Here is a 13,709-nt window from a genome sequence, read left to right as displayed (position 1 = left end):
GTATAGCAGCAAGCCCTTACAGTAAAAAAAAAAAAAAGATCATATAGATAGATTCAAGTGATAACAGTGCACTTCCTTAATTTAAATCTGTGGATATAAAGTTAAACTTCTTTGTAAGATTAATAGCCATTGGAATAAATGAGGATTTGAACCGGTACCTTTATGCTCTTGATTTCTTCAGCATCTGACCTGATTGCACAACTGAGAACGAATTAAGGAATTTAACAAGTGGACAGTCACAGTTAACACGAAGGACAGGGACAGTCAACACAATGCCATGCAACACAGTGTTAATTCTTTTCTTTTTTTGAAAAAGGATCATATATTTCTATAAAACTGGTTGGATAAATTAGGTTTTGTAAACCTGATGGCTTAAGATAAATGGCAATTTTATTAATAATAACTGATGTCTAAAGATATTTTTAAACAAACACAATTTGCACATAAGAGGGAAATTGCAACAATACAGTAGATCAAAACGGAAAGAAAACTTTATATGATTTATTAGTGAGTGGGAAAATAAAAACACTACATTTTATATATATATATATATATATATATATATATATATATATATATATATATATATATATATAGTACCTGCTAAATAATACAAAGAGCACACAGCGTGTAGTTCGCCCTAATTGGGGCTTATCAGGTGTGCACACAAGATTCATCTTACAGTGATCGAGCCTTGGACATCAACGTTACGCCACAAAGGCTGCTTTGTTTATTCTGTAAGGATGAATATTTTCATTATGGTCAACTAATGTGGAACTAAAATGAATAAACCGTAATGTCAAATTGTGCTACATGCACAGTTCAGATCGGCTCGTGCCGTAAAGTGATTTTTTTTTGTTTTTAATGTTTTTTTCATTAAGCGCATTCGGTGTGTGTCAGTACCTGGTTCCCGTTGCCGGCCCGATCTACATGCGCGTGCGTATTGAAAGGCTACGTCATCACACACTTTACGGTGCTGCCCAATCTGTTTAACGCATGCGTGAACACTTTACGGCATGTTAGGCTTTCAATACGAATGCGCGCGCAAATCGGGTAGCGTCAGCGTCTGAGCAGTATTGTATAGTAGGAGCTTGGTTTAAATGAGAAAGTTTGCGTAATTATAAAGTAAGTGGAATTTAATTGTTATTCCTTAAAGTATATTGTTTACGTGTTTAAATTCGTAATTTGGATATATGTATATATTTTAGTAAAGTTTCTAAATATAGACGTTTAAGAAAGCTAAAGTTTGAACAGACGCTGTATGGTGTTTCACACATATTGTTTGTTATGAAATTGCTGTATTATGTTAATAATAATGACTTATTTAATTTGAGTAAATGCTTTATGGTTTAACGTTCTAGTAATTTCCGATATTGATGCTATCTTGAGTGTAGTACGCCATCTACTGGATAAATAAAGCACTATTAATGACTAATGTTGACATTGACAAACTAAAGAGAAAGAAAATGGGATAGCTAATTTATGTTTCTTATTTTATCTAGACCATATCTTCACATTTGTATAAGTTTGAAAGAAATTAATGAATAGAATTTGGACATCTTCATCCATCCCTGACCGGATGTGTGCAGTGGTTGTAATTTAACCCGAACCAATTTAATTCTTCACTACAATTGCAGTAAACTATACGTGAGGTGACTCGGGCATTAAGCAATAATTCAGTACTGTGTTGCGTAACAGGACAAAGTCTAGAAATGTTACTTATATGGGGGGAATTATTTAAATAAATAATAAAATAGATTATTACTGTTTAATTGACATTTAGTGTATAAATGGATATAAATAATTGCATGTAAACGATTCGCCAAGATCTGTTGTATGTAAGCGATACTGTTTTAAACGTGATTGTTTTTTCATCAGAAAACCCGGTTTCCACGTCTACCGGTATTAGTTTAAATGGCACTTTTGCCACTCGCAATATGGCTGACGCACTGACGTATCGTGTCGACTGGGCCACACAGTGAATGCGGCGTCTGTCTATATATGTCTATGGTTTCTCCTGCCCTTCATGCCCAGCTACGCCATACAGAAGGTCATTTTTTAACATAAAGTGAGGACACTGTGGCATCAGTTTATTGTATGTCGTAACATTAAACTTATAACGTTATACCATGGCATCATTTAACATGTATTTAGAAGTCGTCTATCAAATTTATGGAAATGTTAACATTTCTCAATTTATTCTGTATGCATCATTTAATGCCCGAAAGAGACACAACCTGATGCAAAGACTTCACAAGACACATTACTCATGCATGGATACAATGGCCTGTACAAGATTAAAAGTCATACATGCAAAATATACAACTTATAAAATGTTGACAATAAATACCTATGCAGTAAACTGTAATAAATGCATTAATGTAGTGAGGCTAAGTTGCTTAATTTTGATCTGCGCATGCGTACTATCAGTGAGTAGATCATTTCGATGGGTAGGATGTTTGGTTAGAACATCTGCGTCTCTCTAAATTGAAACCGCAAAAGGGAGAGAGCGTTTGGGCCGACTACAAGGGGCGTGGTTTCCGGGAGTTGTTACGTCACGGTGGGGGGCGCTTCGTATCTCTCTCTCCTCCAGTCTGGTTACACGGCGTGGAGGCAGCTTGAGACGTCTCGTCCCCGTCAATAACTTGGATCAAGTTAACGCCAGGAGTGGTATGTGTTTTACAGCTTATAATTTTAGACCAGTCCAGCCCTAGTATCAACGGGTCTGGAGGATCAGGGAGGACCGCCACGGTGAATTTCTGAACCAAATCCTCCGTAGCTGATGACACAACAGGCGAACCTGTACCAGCGGATTTCACCGTGGACACAGGTTATACTGGTCTTAAATTTTAACCACTGTCGCTGTAGCACAAATCGGCGGACAACAACGGAAATGTTGCTGCCGGAATCGAAAAAAGCAGTAGTTTTGTACCCGTTTACGATCACCACGCCTGTGTGTGGGACCACCAAAGGGTTAGTCAGAGCACACCAACCCCTCCACCTCATTTCCAAGCGGTTTGCGCGCGCGACTCCGGGGACGTCGGCACAAGCTCTGGGTTGTAAGTGGGGGGCGCTCTTCAAACACTTACTGCATTTACACCAGCATATCCGCGTAAATAAATGAATGGCCGCCTTTTTCACTACTTTTCAGTATGCGATAGCGAAAATCATGAAAGAAAACAGGACGTAGGAAATCAAACATCGCTAAATAAATCAGTGTTAAGAATTAACCAGAAAATACATTACCTATGTAGAACACTAATTAAATAAGATGTAAAGTAATACCGTGACGGTTAGGCAAACGTCTTATATTGTTTACAGGTCGTAGTTTAGGACAAACACCCTAGCGTTCTCAAATTTATTTCAAAGTTTCATTTTCTTTTTCTGTGTAAAGTAAAAGTTTATATATATATATATATATATATATATATATATATATATATATATATATATATATATATATATATATATAATAAAACGAACATACGTAACTATCCGAAAAACGTGCTTGCTTTACCACCGAGGTAGGTTTTTAGAGAGACGTTATCTTGCTCGTCATGTTTTCCACATGAAGGGACAGGTTTCGTGAAAACAACAAATGCGTATACGTCTGTAACAATACGAAATGAAATACTAGTTATTCATTACGGAATTAATATGCTTTATACTTACACATTCGTAGTAAAATAGCTCTTATTATGGATAAGCGTTACAGCTGAATGTGTTGTTGTAAAGACCAAGAAATCGATGTGAGAGGAAGTGCCGTGTCATTAAAATTAACTTAAATGTGTTCAATTCACAGCGTATTTTTTTTTTTTTACTTAAAATAAGTTATAAAAAAAGTTTACATTTTAAGAAATAATAAGTTACTTATTTTTTATTGAATTAGAATTAAATAAAAACGGTAAAACCCATTTTAAAGTAATGATTATTTTGCGTATATTTAGCTATTTATTATTTTTTACACATGTAAGATTTGTTTTTTTACAGTGCAAGGACCAGGCTTGTTGAGGGGTCAATCCTCCAGTTTCACACTCAAGTCACCTGCCAGTGTGGGGCACCCTTAGGTGGAAATCGGGGCTCTGGCTTCACAGGGAGGTGAGCACTCTCCTCCGAGAGAGCATAATAATCCCCTTTTGCCTCCCCCCACTGGAGCAGCACAATTCTGTGAGCCCCTCCCGCACACTCCCTGGCCTTTCTAGGTTGCCTAGTTAAGTGTGCCGGGCGCAGAGCATGTACTGGGTCACACCGAACCACAGAACACCCTCCCAGCCTGAGAACTCGGCCCCAGTACGCTCCCACCTGGGTGTAATGCAGGTCCTGTCCACTTCTCTTCCTGGACTTCTCCATCCTGCCGGCTTTACCAGTATCACAAACTTGACTCAGAAAGGGTTGATGCAGCCACCCATATAATTGATTTCCTGGCTGCAAAGTTGCTCAAATGAATACAGCACTGATGTGCACAAAACAGAACTGACAGAATAGGGAAAAGGTGGAGGCTATTAAAGGGGAAGAGAGGAAGTGAGGTTAAAGGGAGAAAGAGTCAGTGCACTCTGTCACATCCTGGTATGACTCAGAATTGCCGTTACTCAAGCCCTTTAGCTGCCTCCCATTCACATGTGTGTGTATGTATATGTATGTATGTGTGTGTGTGTATATATATATATATATATATATATATATATATATATATATATATATATATATATATATAAAAAATACCTGTATGTGTGTTGCATAATTTTACTGTCAAATAATACAAAGTGTATGTATGTTGCACGTGTTTTAATTCTGGGCTCATCAGGCGTACACACTCACTGCACCCCCTCTTGGGGATCGAACCTCGGACGTCAGCGGCGAAGCCTCTTTACATTGCGCCACGGTGTGTGGTTCGTTTATTTGACAGCATGTAAATCGAGGTAATTACATTAGTGGCATTCGTAGTCTGAATCACAATCTGATTGTAAGGGTGGTTGCCTACCAGGTAATGCTTGTGGTTGGCAACATTCTATAATCTGCTTCTCGCAACTGAAGAAGGCACCGAGGCGGATGTTTGCCGACCTGCAGACCAACCACAAGCGTTACCTGGTAGGTAACCACCCATACAATCAGATTGTGATTTAGACTACAAATGCCATGAAAAAATATATATATAATGTAACATAAAATAATCTATCTTTGACCTATGTATCAGACAAATTCAATTACATCAAGCCACAATAACAATAATTGATTGCCAGCATCAACCTGAATTGTCGTTTCAGTTCTTCACTGAACTTCAACTGAAGTGTGTAATGTCCATACAAATTACAAAATATCACTAGAGGGTTAAGTATCAAATGTTTGGTAACTCGCATCAATGTACAGCACAATGGATTTGAATGGGTCGCGGCTTCATAAAGTGTCCATTGAGCTGAATGTCTGCTCAGTGCTTCAAACCACGAGGTTCTAATTTCCACTGCGTTTGTCCACTTGACGTTTCAAATCCTTATTCACCGAGCCTAATTTAAACTGTGCATGACGGAAATGTCAGGCGAAATGAATGTTTCTAGATCATCAATACATTTTAAATGATTGTGACCGATATTTCTTGTAGTCAAGAAACACAACTCTACATCTTCTGAATGCTGACTGTCAGAATGCGAAACACTACAAAAAGAGCTTTAATATTATGAGTCAGGACTCCCTCACCATAATGCTGCATCTTCTCATGCGTCATATTGATTTATAAAAATATATCAAAAGTAAATGTGCCTCTTGTGTATAACAAAACAAAAGCATTCACTTACATGTTCAATTGTTGCTATGGCTAATGATTGCAGGTTGATGAGTTTGAATATTTAAATATTAAAGTATCCGCTTTGAATTTGATCTGTCTTTGCTTGATGGGATTGGGGGGGTAACAGGGTGACTGACCAAATGTATTGGTGACTGGGATTGTGTTTCTGTAACAGGAAGATTGGTTAGGAATGGTAGAGACAAGAGAACCATCATTTTTATTTAAGGAAATGTTTTGTTATTATACTGTGCTGTAACTAAGACGACTTTTACTGATCGTCTATCCGGACCTTGAAGATGTGCTCACGAGAGAGGGATGTTGCTGCTAAAGGCAGAGGCTTTTCTGAAAGCAGGTCCTGATGTGTTAATCTGCACTGCTCTTTAGCACTGAAGTGGACCTTGAATGTCAACCTCCGTAAAACTCGTTGGGTTCTCTTTTCACCACAAGGCATGTAAATTGATGTCCAGGCGCTGTTTCATGTTGAATGACAGCTGTATTTAGTTGTGCAGCACATACTTTTAGTCACATTACACTTGAGATACACAGTACAGTATTTCAACTTGAGAGTTTGGATCACTGAATACTAATAGCACTTACCTTGGAGAGTCCTGTGTGTGTGTTTTTGTGTTAGTGCACCGGTGACTGATCTGCACCATGTCTCTCAGCCTCTCTGATGTGCTCTTGGTGGACATCTTTTAATTTTTTGGTGTAGCAGAGCGAATTCAAAGTGATCTGCCACAGTAGTTCAAATATCATATCAGTTAAAGAATTTGATTTGATACGCTAGTTTTTTTATGGGTCCCAGAACATAACGGAGTCAAAGGAAACAAAATTGTTGATGATTTGACAATAAAAGCAACTAAACATCCTATTATTGAATTAGAATTAACATTCAGTAAATCAGAAGTTAACAGTCTGACGTGACTGAAAATCGATGAGATGTGGCAAATCATGTGGGACACTGACAGTAAGTGAAGTCATATGTACAGAGTAGAAAGCAGGGTTAGATTCTTAGGAAAAGGGGGCAGAACAAGAAGAGAAGAAATGATTTTAACATGCATCGGGATTGGGCATATTAGGTTAAGTTATACACAATTCAAGACAAGGCAGCACCAGTCTGGAGTGTGTAGATCACGTAATCAGCTAGTGACTGTAGAACGTGTGTTATTAGGGTGTGTGGCATGTAAATTACATTGAGTTCAACATTTTAAATCTGTAGTAATGGTTAAATAACATTACAAAAATTATTAAAGTATGGCAATGAGTGTAATTGATTCATAGATTCATATTAAGTTATATAAAAACTGTAAGGTTATTTGGGAGCGTAATGTTTCACTGAAAAGCCTCCACATTAAAAATTTTAACACGGACAGACAAAAAAAGATAAGGGTGCTAAGGATTTGGAGATACCATTTTATGGATGTGTAAGTTATCATTTGCTCAACGAGCGAGCAGCGCGACCTCCAGCCCACTGCCGAACTTTACTCAAGTGAATCCCCCTGTGGTTGCCTTTGGTGTCTTCTCTATTCAGTCATCAGTGTGTGTGTCTCCAGTTCATTTTGCGTCTTCGAGTCCATTTTCTACTTCACATCGTCCAGTCTCACCATCGCCACCTCCTACTCTACATTTTCATTACTTACCGTGTATTCTTACAGCCCAAGCTCATGTGACAAAGATTAAGGAGAAAGTGTTGTGGATTGATTTACATCTCCAAATGCCACCTTCAACAGACACGCAGAAAGCTGGTAAATACATTAAGTCAATAAATAATTACAATCTGAGGAAGCAGAGGCCAACAACAGCCACTGTTAAGCATAAAAAAGCATATCGCTATTCGATAATCGATTTGTGAATTAATTATTAAGTAGGGCTAAGATTTACCTTTTCAGTGTTCACTGAGACTATAACAGCACCAGCTTATGATCTCAATCAGCAAGATCTACCACCTAAGACAAGGTAAACCCAAGCTCATAAAATCAATTTAAAAACCACCACCACCTCAAATGTTTACCTCTCCTGCCCCATCAGTCAGTCCACAAGGTGGTTGTCTTTCTCACAGCACAGTAATCCCCTCACACACTGAATGCTGCCCTCTTAAGGAATACCAGCACAAGTCTCACCTACACTCGGCGATGTCACCTGTGTGTCCACCTGCGACCAGACTCCCTAATTATTAAGCTGACCACCATGACCTCCCTCACTAACTGGCTCAAGTGACACACGTGTTGTATCAAAGTCACACTTCTGAAGTTGTACCCAAAAAAATTAAAAACTTGTGCACCAATTTAAGCAAACAGATTAAGCAAATCCAGTGATTAGCAATAGATAGAATGGAATTGGTAGAACTTTATTTGACACAAGGGGGAATTTTGGCGTTTACAGATGTTCTTTAAAAAAAATAAAATATAGGTAGATAAATAAGTAAATAAACATGCATACACACTTTAGTCTGAACACACACCAGAATGACTCTGAAGCAAGAAAACTAAAATGAAAGGAACATTCTGAGTTGCCTGTCACAGTCAGCGTGAGACATTATGCAGACATATTGCTGTTGGTATAAAGGAACCCCCATAGTGTTTCTTGACACACTTAAGTGGAATGATATGAAAGAACTCCATTTTAGTGTGTCAGAGACAGGATGTGCAGCATTATTCATAAAGGCACTCAGTTTTGTTTTAATTCTCTCCTCAGCTATGAGCTCCAGAGGGTCCAGGGTGTGTCCCATAACTGATCTTGCCCGTTTTTAAATAGCCTGTTCATTCAGTGACGTGATGTACACAGCTCAGCACACCGCAATGTAGAAAATCACACTGGTCATCATAAAGTCATGACAGGTGTGAATGATGGCACTTCCCACACTGAAGGAACACGGCCTCCTAATGGAAAAGAGCCCGTTCTGCCCTTTCTTACAGAGTTAAAACACTTTTTCCTTTAAATACGACACCCATCCATCCTTGTTATGGTGGAGCGGTTAAGGAGCTTAAATCGTGTCAATCAGCTATTTACTAAAGCAGAAGTGATGGTCACAGTTTAACACATCGTTTCTCAACCTTTAAGTATTTGCGTCCCGAGTTTTCATAACAGTTTTAATTGCGCCCCCACCCCCCCCAAACATTTTTTTGAAAGGAGCCCACTAATACCAATTTGTTCTTTTTAAATTAATGATATATCATAGATGCATGTTTTATTATACCTACTCCTGTTGCAGCTGCTCATTTCAGCAAAGTTAAGTTCCCCTTTCATCTTCCCCGTCCTGACTTTTCTGTTTCTTAACACAGTCCTGTGCCCCCTACTTGTATGAACCTTCATCAACATAAACTGATAAGACAATTCTGAGACCCCAGCATCACTGTATGTTTAATTCAAGTAGTGAATACTGCTGACCCACAATTGTGTCAGATGGTCTTCTTGTTTCAGAGTCTCTTGAACCTTCACTCCACTCCCAAGATTGTTTCACATCTGATAATTTGAAATGAAGAGCAATGAGTTACTGTCAGCATGCTATGAACTGTCTAACTTTACATAAACCATAAAATAGAGCATTTTCTAAAATGATATTCAAGTGTCTTTAGACATAAGTGATGAAGATTTAATGATGTTGATTCCTGTTCTTTTTACAGAGAAAAAGAAAAAGCTGCTGTTTACTGGAACATCTCAATGGATGTGAAACAGGAGACCAGTGATGTGGACGCAAATATCATGGAGAAAACTGTAAATATTAAGGAGGAGGACCATCAGTGGGAGTCCATGTACCTTAAACAGGAAAGTCTGAGCATCAAGGAGGAGAAGAGTGAACTGCAGGCAGTGGGCATTAAAGAAGAAGCTGAAGAGATGTCTGTCAGTATTGAGATGCATAACCATGCACATCTGGACAGTGCAAAAGAAGACAACCTTCATGATGGGTGTCAAGATGGAGTGGTAACCAGGTTAGACTCTTCTCAAAGCAGACACTGTTCATCTCCAGAGCCATCTATCAATGTGAAGTCTGAATCCTTAGAGTCTGAACTGAAGAGGGCTGAGGAAACTACATCTGTTAGGACTCAGAAAAATAAGCGACAAGCTACAAAGAAATCTGGAAAAGGTAAGTGTAAAATAAAAATGTGTAAGATTTAGGGTTGGAGTTTATGAGTTTGAAAGGTTGTGTCTTGTGATTTTTATGAGAAACTTAGAAATAGAGTGAAAATACTCATTTTATTGGGTGTTTAAATTTAGTGTGAGATTTCATCTATTGTAATGTAAGGATTAGCAATTTTCTATTCTTCCATTTTAGTGACTTTATGCAAAAGTCCTTAAAATGTCCTTGATAAAGAGTGCTATACAAATGTCCAAGAGCAAGACAAAGGTAGTGATCCCTCTGGAATTTCCTGGGTATCCATATTAATTCCTGTTAACAATGTAGTCCGATTTTTAACTAAGCTCTCATTACAGACAGCCACAGTTGTCCTAAAGTACTATAATAACACACAGACAATTGGGCGGCTTCTTGTTAGTCCTGAACACATCGTTTAAGCATTCACAATACACTCTGTGACCCTCCTATCTTTACAGACTGGATGACCCTTCTTTAACAGTAATGACCTCTACATAACTTTTTATGGTTACTGATCAGCAATGAATTTTAACCAATTCCTTCATTCAAAATCTTATTAGTTCCTTCAAAACCTAAGAGCTCTTTTCTGATCAGATCTCTTTGTGTCAGATCACAGCATCACATGTCTCTTATTGGCGATTACAGAACACCAGTTACCATATGTTTAACTCTCTCTCTTTTTGATTTCTTCCTGTGTTTGGGCTCATTGTCCTGTGTCATCACTCAACTTTTGTTAAGCTTCTACTATCCTGATATTTTTCTGTCAGATTTCTTGATAATATTTTCAATTCAGTGACTATTGATCGTGTCAAGTGTTCTTGGCCATGAAGAAACAAGCAGGCCAAACCATGATGCTCCCTTCACCTTGAGTCTTTAGTATAGATGTGCACTTTTGTCTTACCTCCAAACATGGTGTTGCATATTTTGACCAAAGACTTTAACTTTTGTCTCATTCATTCGCAGAACATTGTCTGTTCTGGAACATCATGATGACCTTTTACATGTTTTAAGATGTGCAGTGATGGTTTTGGTAGATTGCATTGATCTCTTTGGTGTTGTCCTTCTGTAAACAACATTCTTATGCTTTTCTCCACATGGACAGAGACTTTCTCAAGTCCGGGAGATTTCTGCAGGCCATTTGCTCTGCCTGTCTGAGTTCCTATTCACCTCTGCTTTCATGCTGTGATCTTTGTGGGTTTCCAATTTCCAGTAGTGAGTTTCCTCCATTTTTGTAGACAGTATGGCTTTCTATGCCTTTGACGGACATCTTTTTCACATTTGCCAGCTTTACACCTCTCTTCAGTTCTTCTAAGGTTCTTGTGACATCCTTTTAGAAGTATCTGGATGAAATGTCAAACCTTTGGATTACACATTGAAGCGTTGGATTGCAGATACAACTTAGACTGACATGCTGATATCATTCTTATATCATAAAGTGAAAAAGGCTGTGTGTTCTGTGCTACTTCTGTGTGAGGGTGCATTAAATATGACTTTTGCTCCAAAGGATTTTTTTTTGGTAGCTATTAAGGAGCAGTGAAGCAGTTTAATAGTTTTTAAAAAATTTTTTCTATTTAGAACTGTGTTTTTTTGTTTTGCAACAGCCGGTTTTACTCCAGTCTTACTCCAAACTTTGGGCTTTTGCGGCAGAGGGTGGAGAAAGCTTTTGTAGTTGCCGGCAAGTCAGTGTGATAGCAATAAATAGACAAAATTAACTGTGATTTCTTAGCAGAAAGAAGTTAAACATTTTACATATGATGCAGGATGGATTCAAAGTAATTCATAAAATCTCTCGAGTGGGTAAATAAGGCGGTAAAAAAGAAGCTGCAAAGGAAAAAAAGAGCATATGAATAAGCAATTTAAGATGAATAACCCCAATGCTGACAGTAGTGCATTTGAGAGCAACCATTTGGAAAGTTATGAGGGTCTCTAAAAGACAGTTAAAGAGAAATATTGCAGCCAAAGACATTCTTTCAGTATTTAAGGAGTAAAAGAACAGTCACGGAGGAAGTGAAGTGCCTCATCTATACTAATAAAAGGCAACGCTCTCACTGACTGACTGTCTGACTGACTCACTCACTCACCAGTAATTCTCCAACTTCCTGTGTAGGTAGAAGGCTGAAATTTGGCAGGTTTATTCCTTACAGCTTTCTTACAAAAGTTAAGCAGAATTAATTTTGAAATTCTATGTGTAATGGTCATAACAGTCGACAACGTCTGCCATGTTGAACTTTATTTATGACTCCATCTTCACAAAATTTGGTAGGCGGCATTCCTGCGCTAACCGAAACCAATTTACAATGATATGATGCCACTGTCGGCCACCATATTGAACTTTTTCAACGGTCCTTTTACTTATGGGCCCATCGTCAAGAAATTTGTTATGCGAGTTCCCAACGCTAACTGAATCCTACTTACATATATATATATATATATACGTCCATAGCCTGCAGCTCGGTCACCGTGTGAGGCAGCGTTGGGTCCTCTATCCCAACACCTCCCACGTTGTTGGCTGCTTGCCTTAATAAGGCCGTCCATCGCTCCAGTCTCTACATTCCCTTCCTTGGTTCGCCACGGGATTCACGTCTCCCTGCTGATAACTACAGCCTTTTTATTTAATCCACCGCTTCTCCAGAGTTTTATTGTTTGTTTATTACAATTATAGTTATTGTGTAGGTATTTTAGACATGCTTTAATTTGTTCAGGTACCCATTTCCTTTATTGTTCCAACCGTACCCCCATTAACATGTCTATCGTGGTGATCACCATCGATCAAAGAACTGTCACTTACCGAGTGGATTCCATGCCCGGAGATAGCACGTGCCTTTTCCATTCTCTTTGTTACATATTGCACGGCCATATCAGGCTCATTCTTGATATCCGGAGGAACATTGTGTCTTATGTATTGAATGACTGGGACAGGTTCAAGGTGTGGACTGATGACGGCACAGGAGATAATTATACTACACAGGAGCACTATAAGAGTGAAATGCTTAAGCCTTTAACTATGGTTCTGCATGTGAGTTGGTGGCTGCTGCTGAATTGTTCGGCTGTCGCTTTCAAGTGTACCAAAATAGCCAAATATTTTACACCTTTTGACAACCGCCAATGCCTCTAAAACACCTTAGATTCACAAGTGACGATTTCAGTAGTGGACACTTTGATGTTTATGAATGATTAAACTCTCAAATGCTGGATGCAAAGTTATCGATGAAACCGGTTGTATGCTTACAACGCTTGACAGGTGCCGAATCTCTCTTCAACACAACAAGTCCTACAAATGCTGTCGTAATTGAAACAAACCATGAAACTCAAACCGATTCTGACAGCAGCAATCCAAGCTGTGAGATTTGAAACAAGATTACTGTTCACATGGCCAACTGTACGTTGCATGCTCAAGAGTAAGCTTAGCACACAGCTTGGTCATATTACAACCGGAGGGCCGAACTAACAATGTGGTATACAAAGAGATCCTTAACAAATAATTATTGGTATATTTTCCTTAATTTTAATACAAATTTTAAGGCAGTACTTCGCCGCTGTGAAGCGCGGGTATTTTGCTAGTGAACAGTAAAGGGGAATTACAATACACAGATAATGAAATATGAAATGCTCTAAACTTTCCATTTTCTGAAGATTTCATGTCTGAAAAAGTGGGTAACCTCTCAGTTGTAACAGGGACTACTAAGGAGGTACTGAGGGATTTGGAAATTGTGGAGAGAGAAGTGCTGCTGAGAATTAATTGGTTGAAATGAAACAAATCTCCTGGAATAGATGCTATTTATCCTTCAATGCTTATCGAGGTTAGTAAATATGTATATAAAACTTTGATGAATATTT

The 13,709-nt window shown here is 38.4% G+C and overlaps 1 protein-coding gene across 1 annotated transcript in view; it reads left to right on the top strand.

Annotated features, from left to right (window-relative positions):
• The first annotated feature begins 2,596 nt into the window (after positions 1-2,596).
• LOC120534703 (zinc finger protein 420-like) overlaps positions 2,597-13,709 on the top strand; it is a 144,820-nt gene continuing 133,707 nt past the window's right edge. The window contains 2 exon segments of the mRNA XM_039762290.1: positions 2,597-2,670; positions 9,403-9,863. Of these exon segments, the coding sequence (XP_039618224.1) occupies positions 9,440-9,863 (424 nt within the window). The 5' untranslated portion in view covers positions 2,597-2,670; positions 9,403-9,439.

This window comes from Polypterus senegalus, chromosome 8 (assembly GCF_016835505.1).
Source record: "Polypterus senegalus isolate Bchr_013 chromosome 8, ASM1683550v1, whole genome shotgun sequence".
Taxonomy (NCBI): domain Eukaryota; kingdom Metazoa; phylum Chordata; class Cladistia; order Polypteriformes; family Polypteridae; genus Polypterus; species Polypterus senegalus.
The sequence above is the reverse complement of the archived record's forward strand: the minus strand, read 5'-3'. Positions and strand labels throughout refer to the sequence as shown.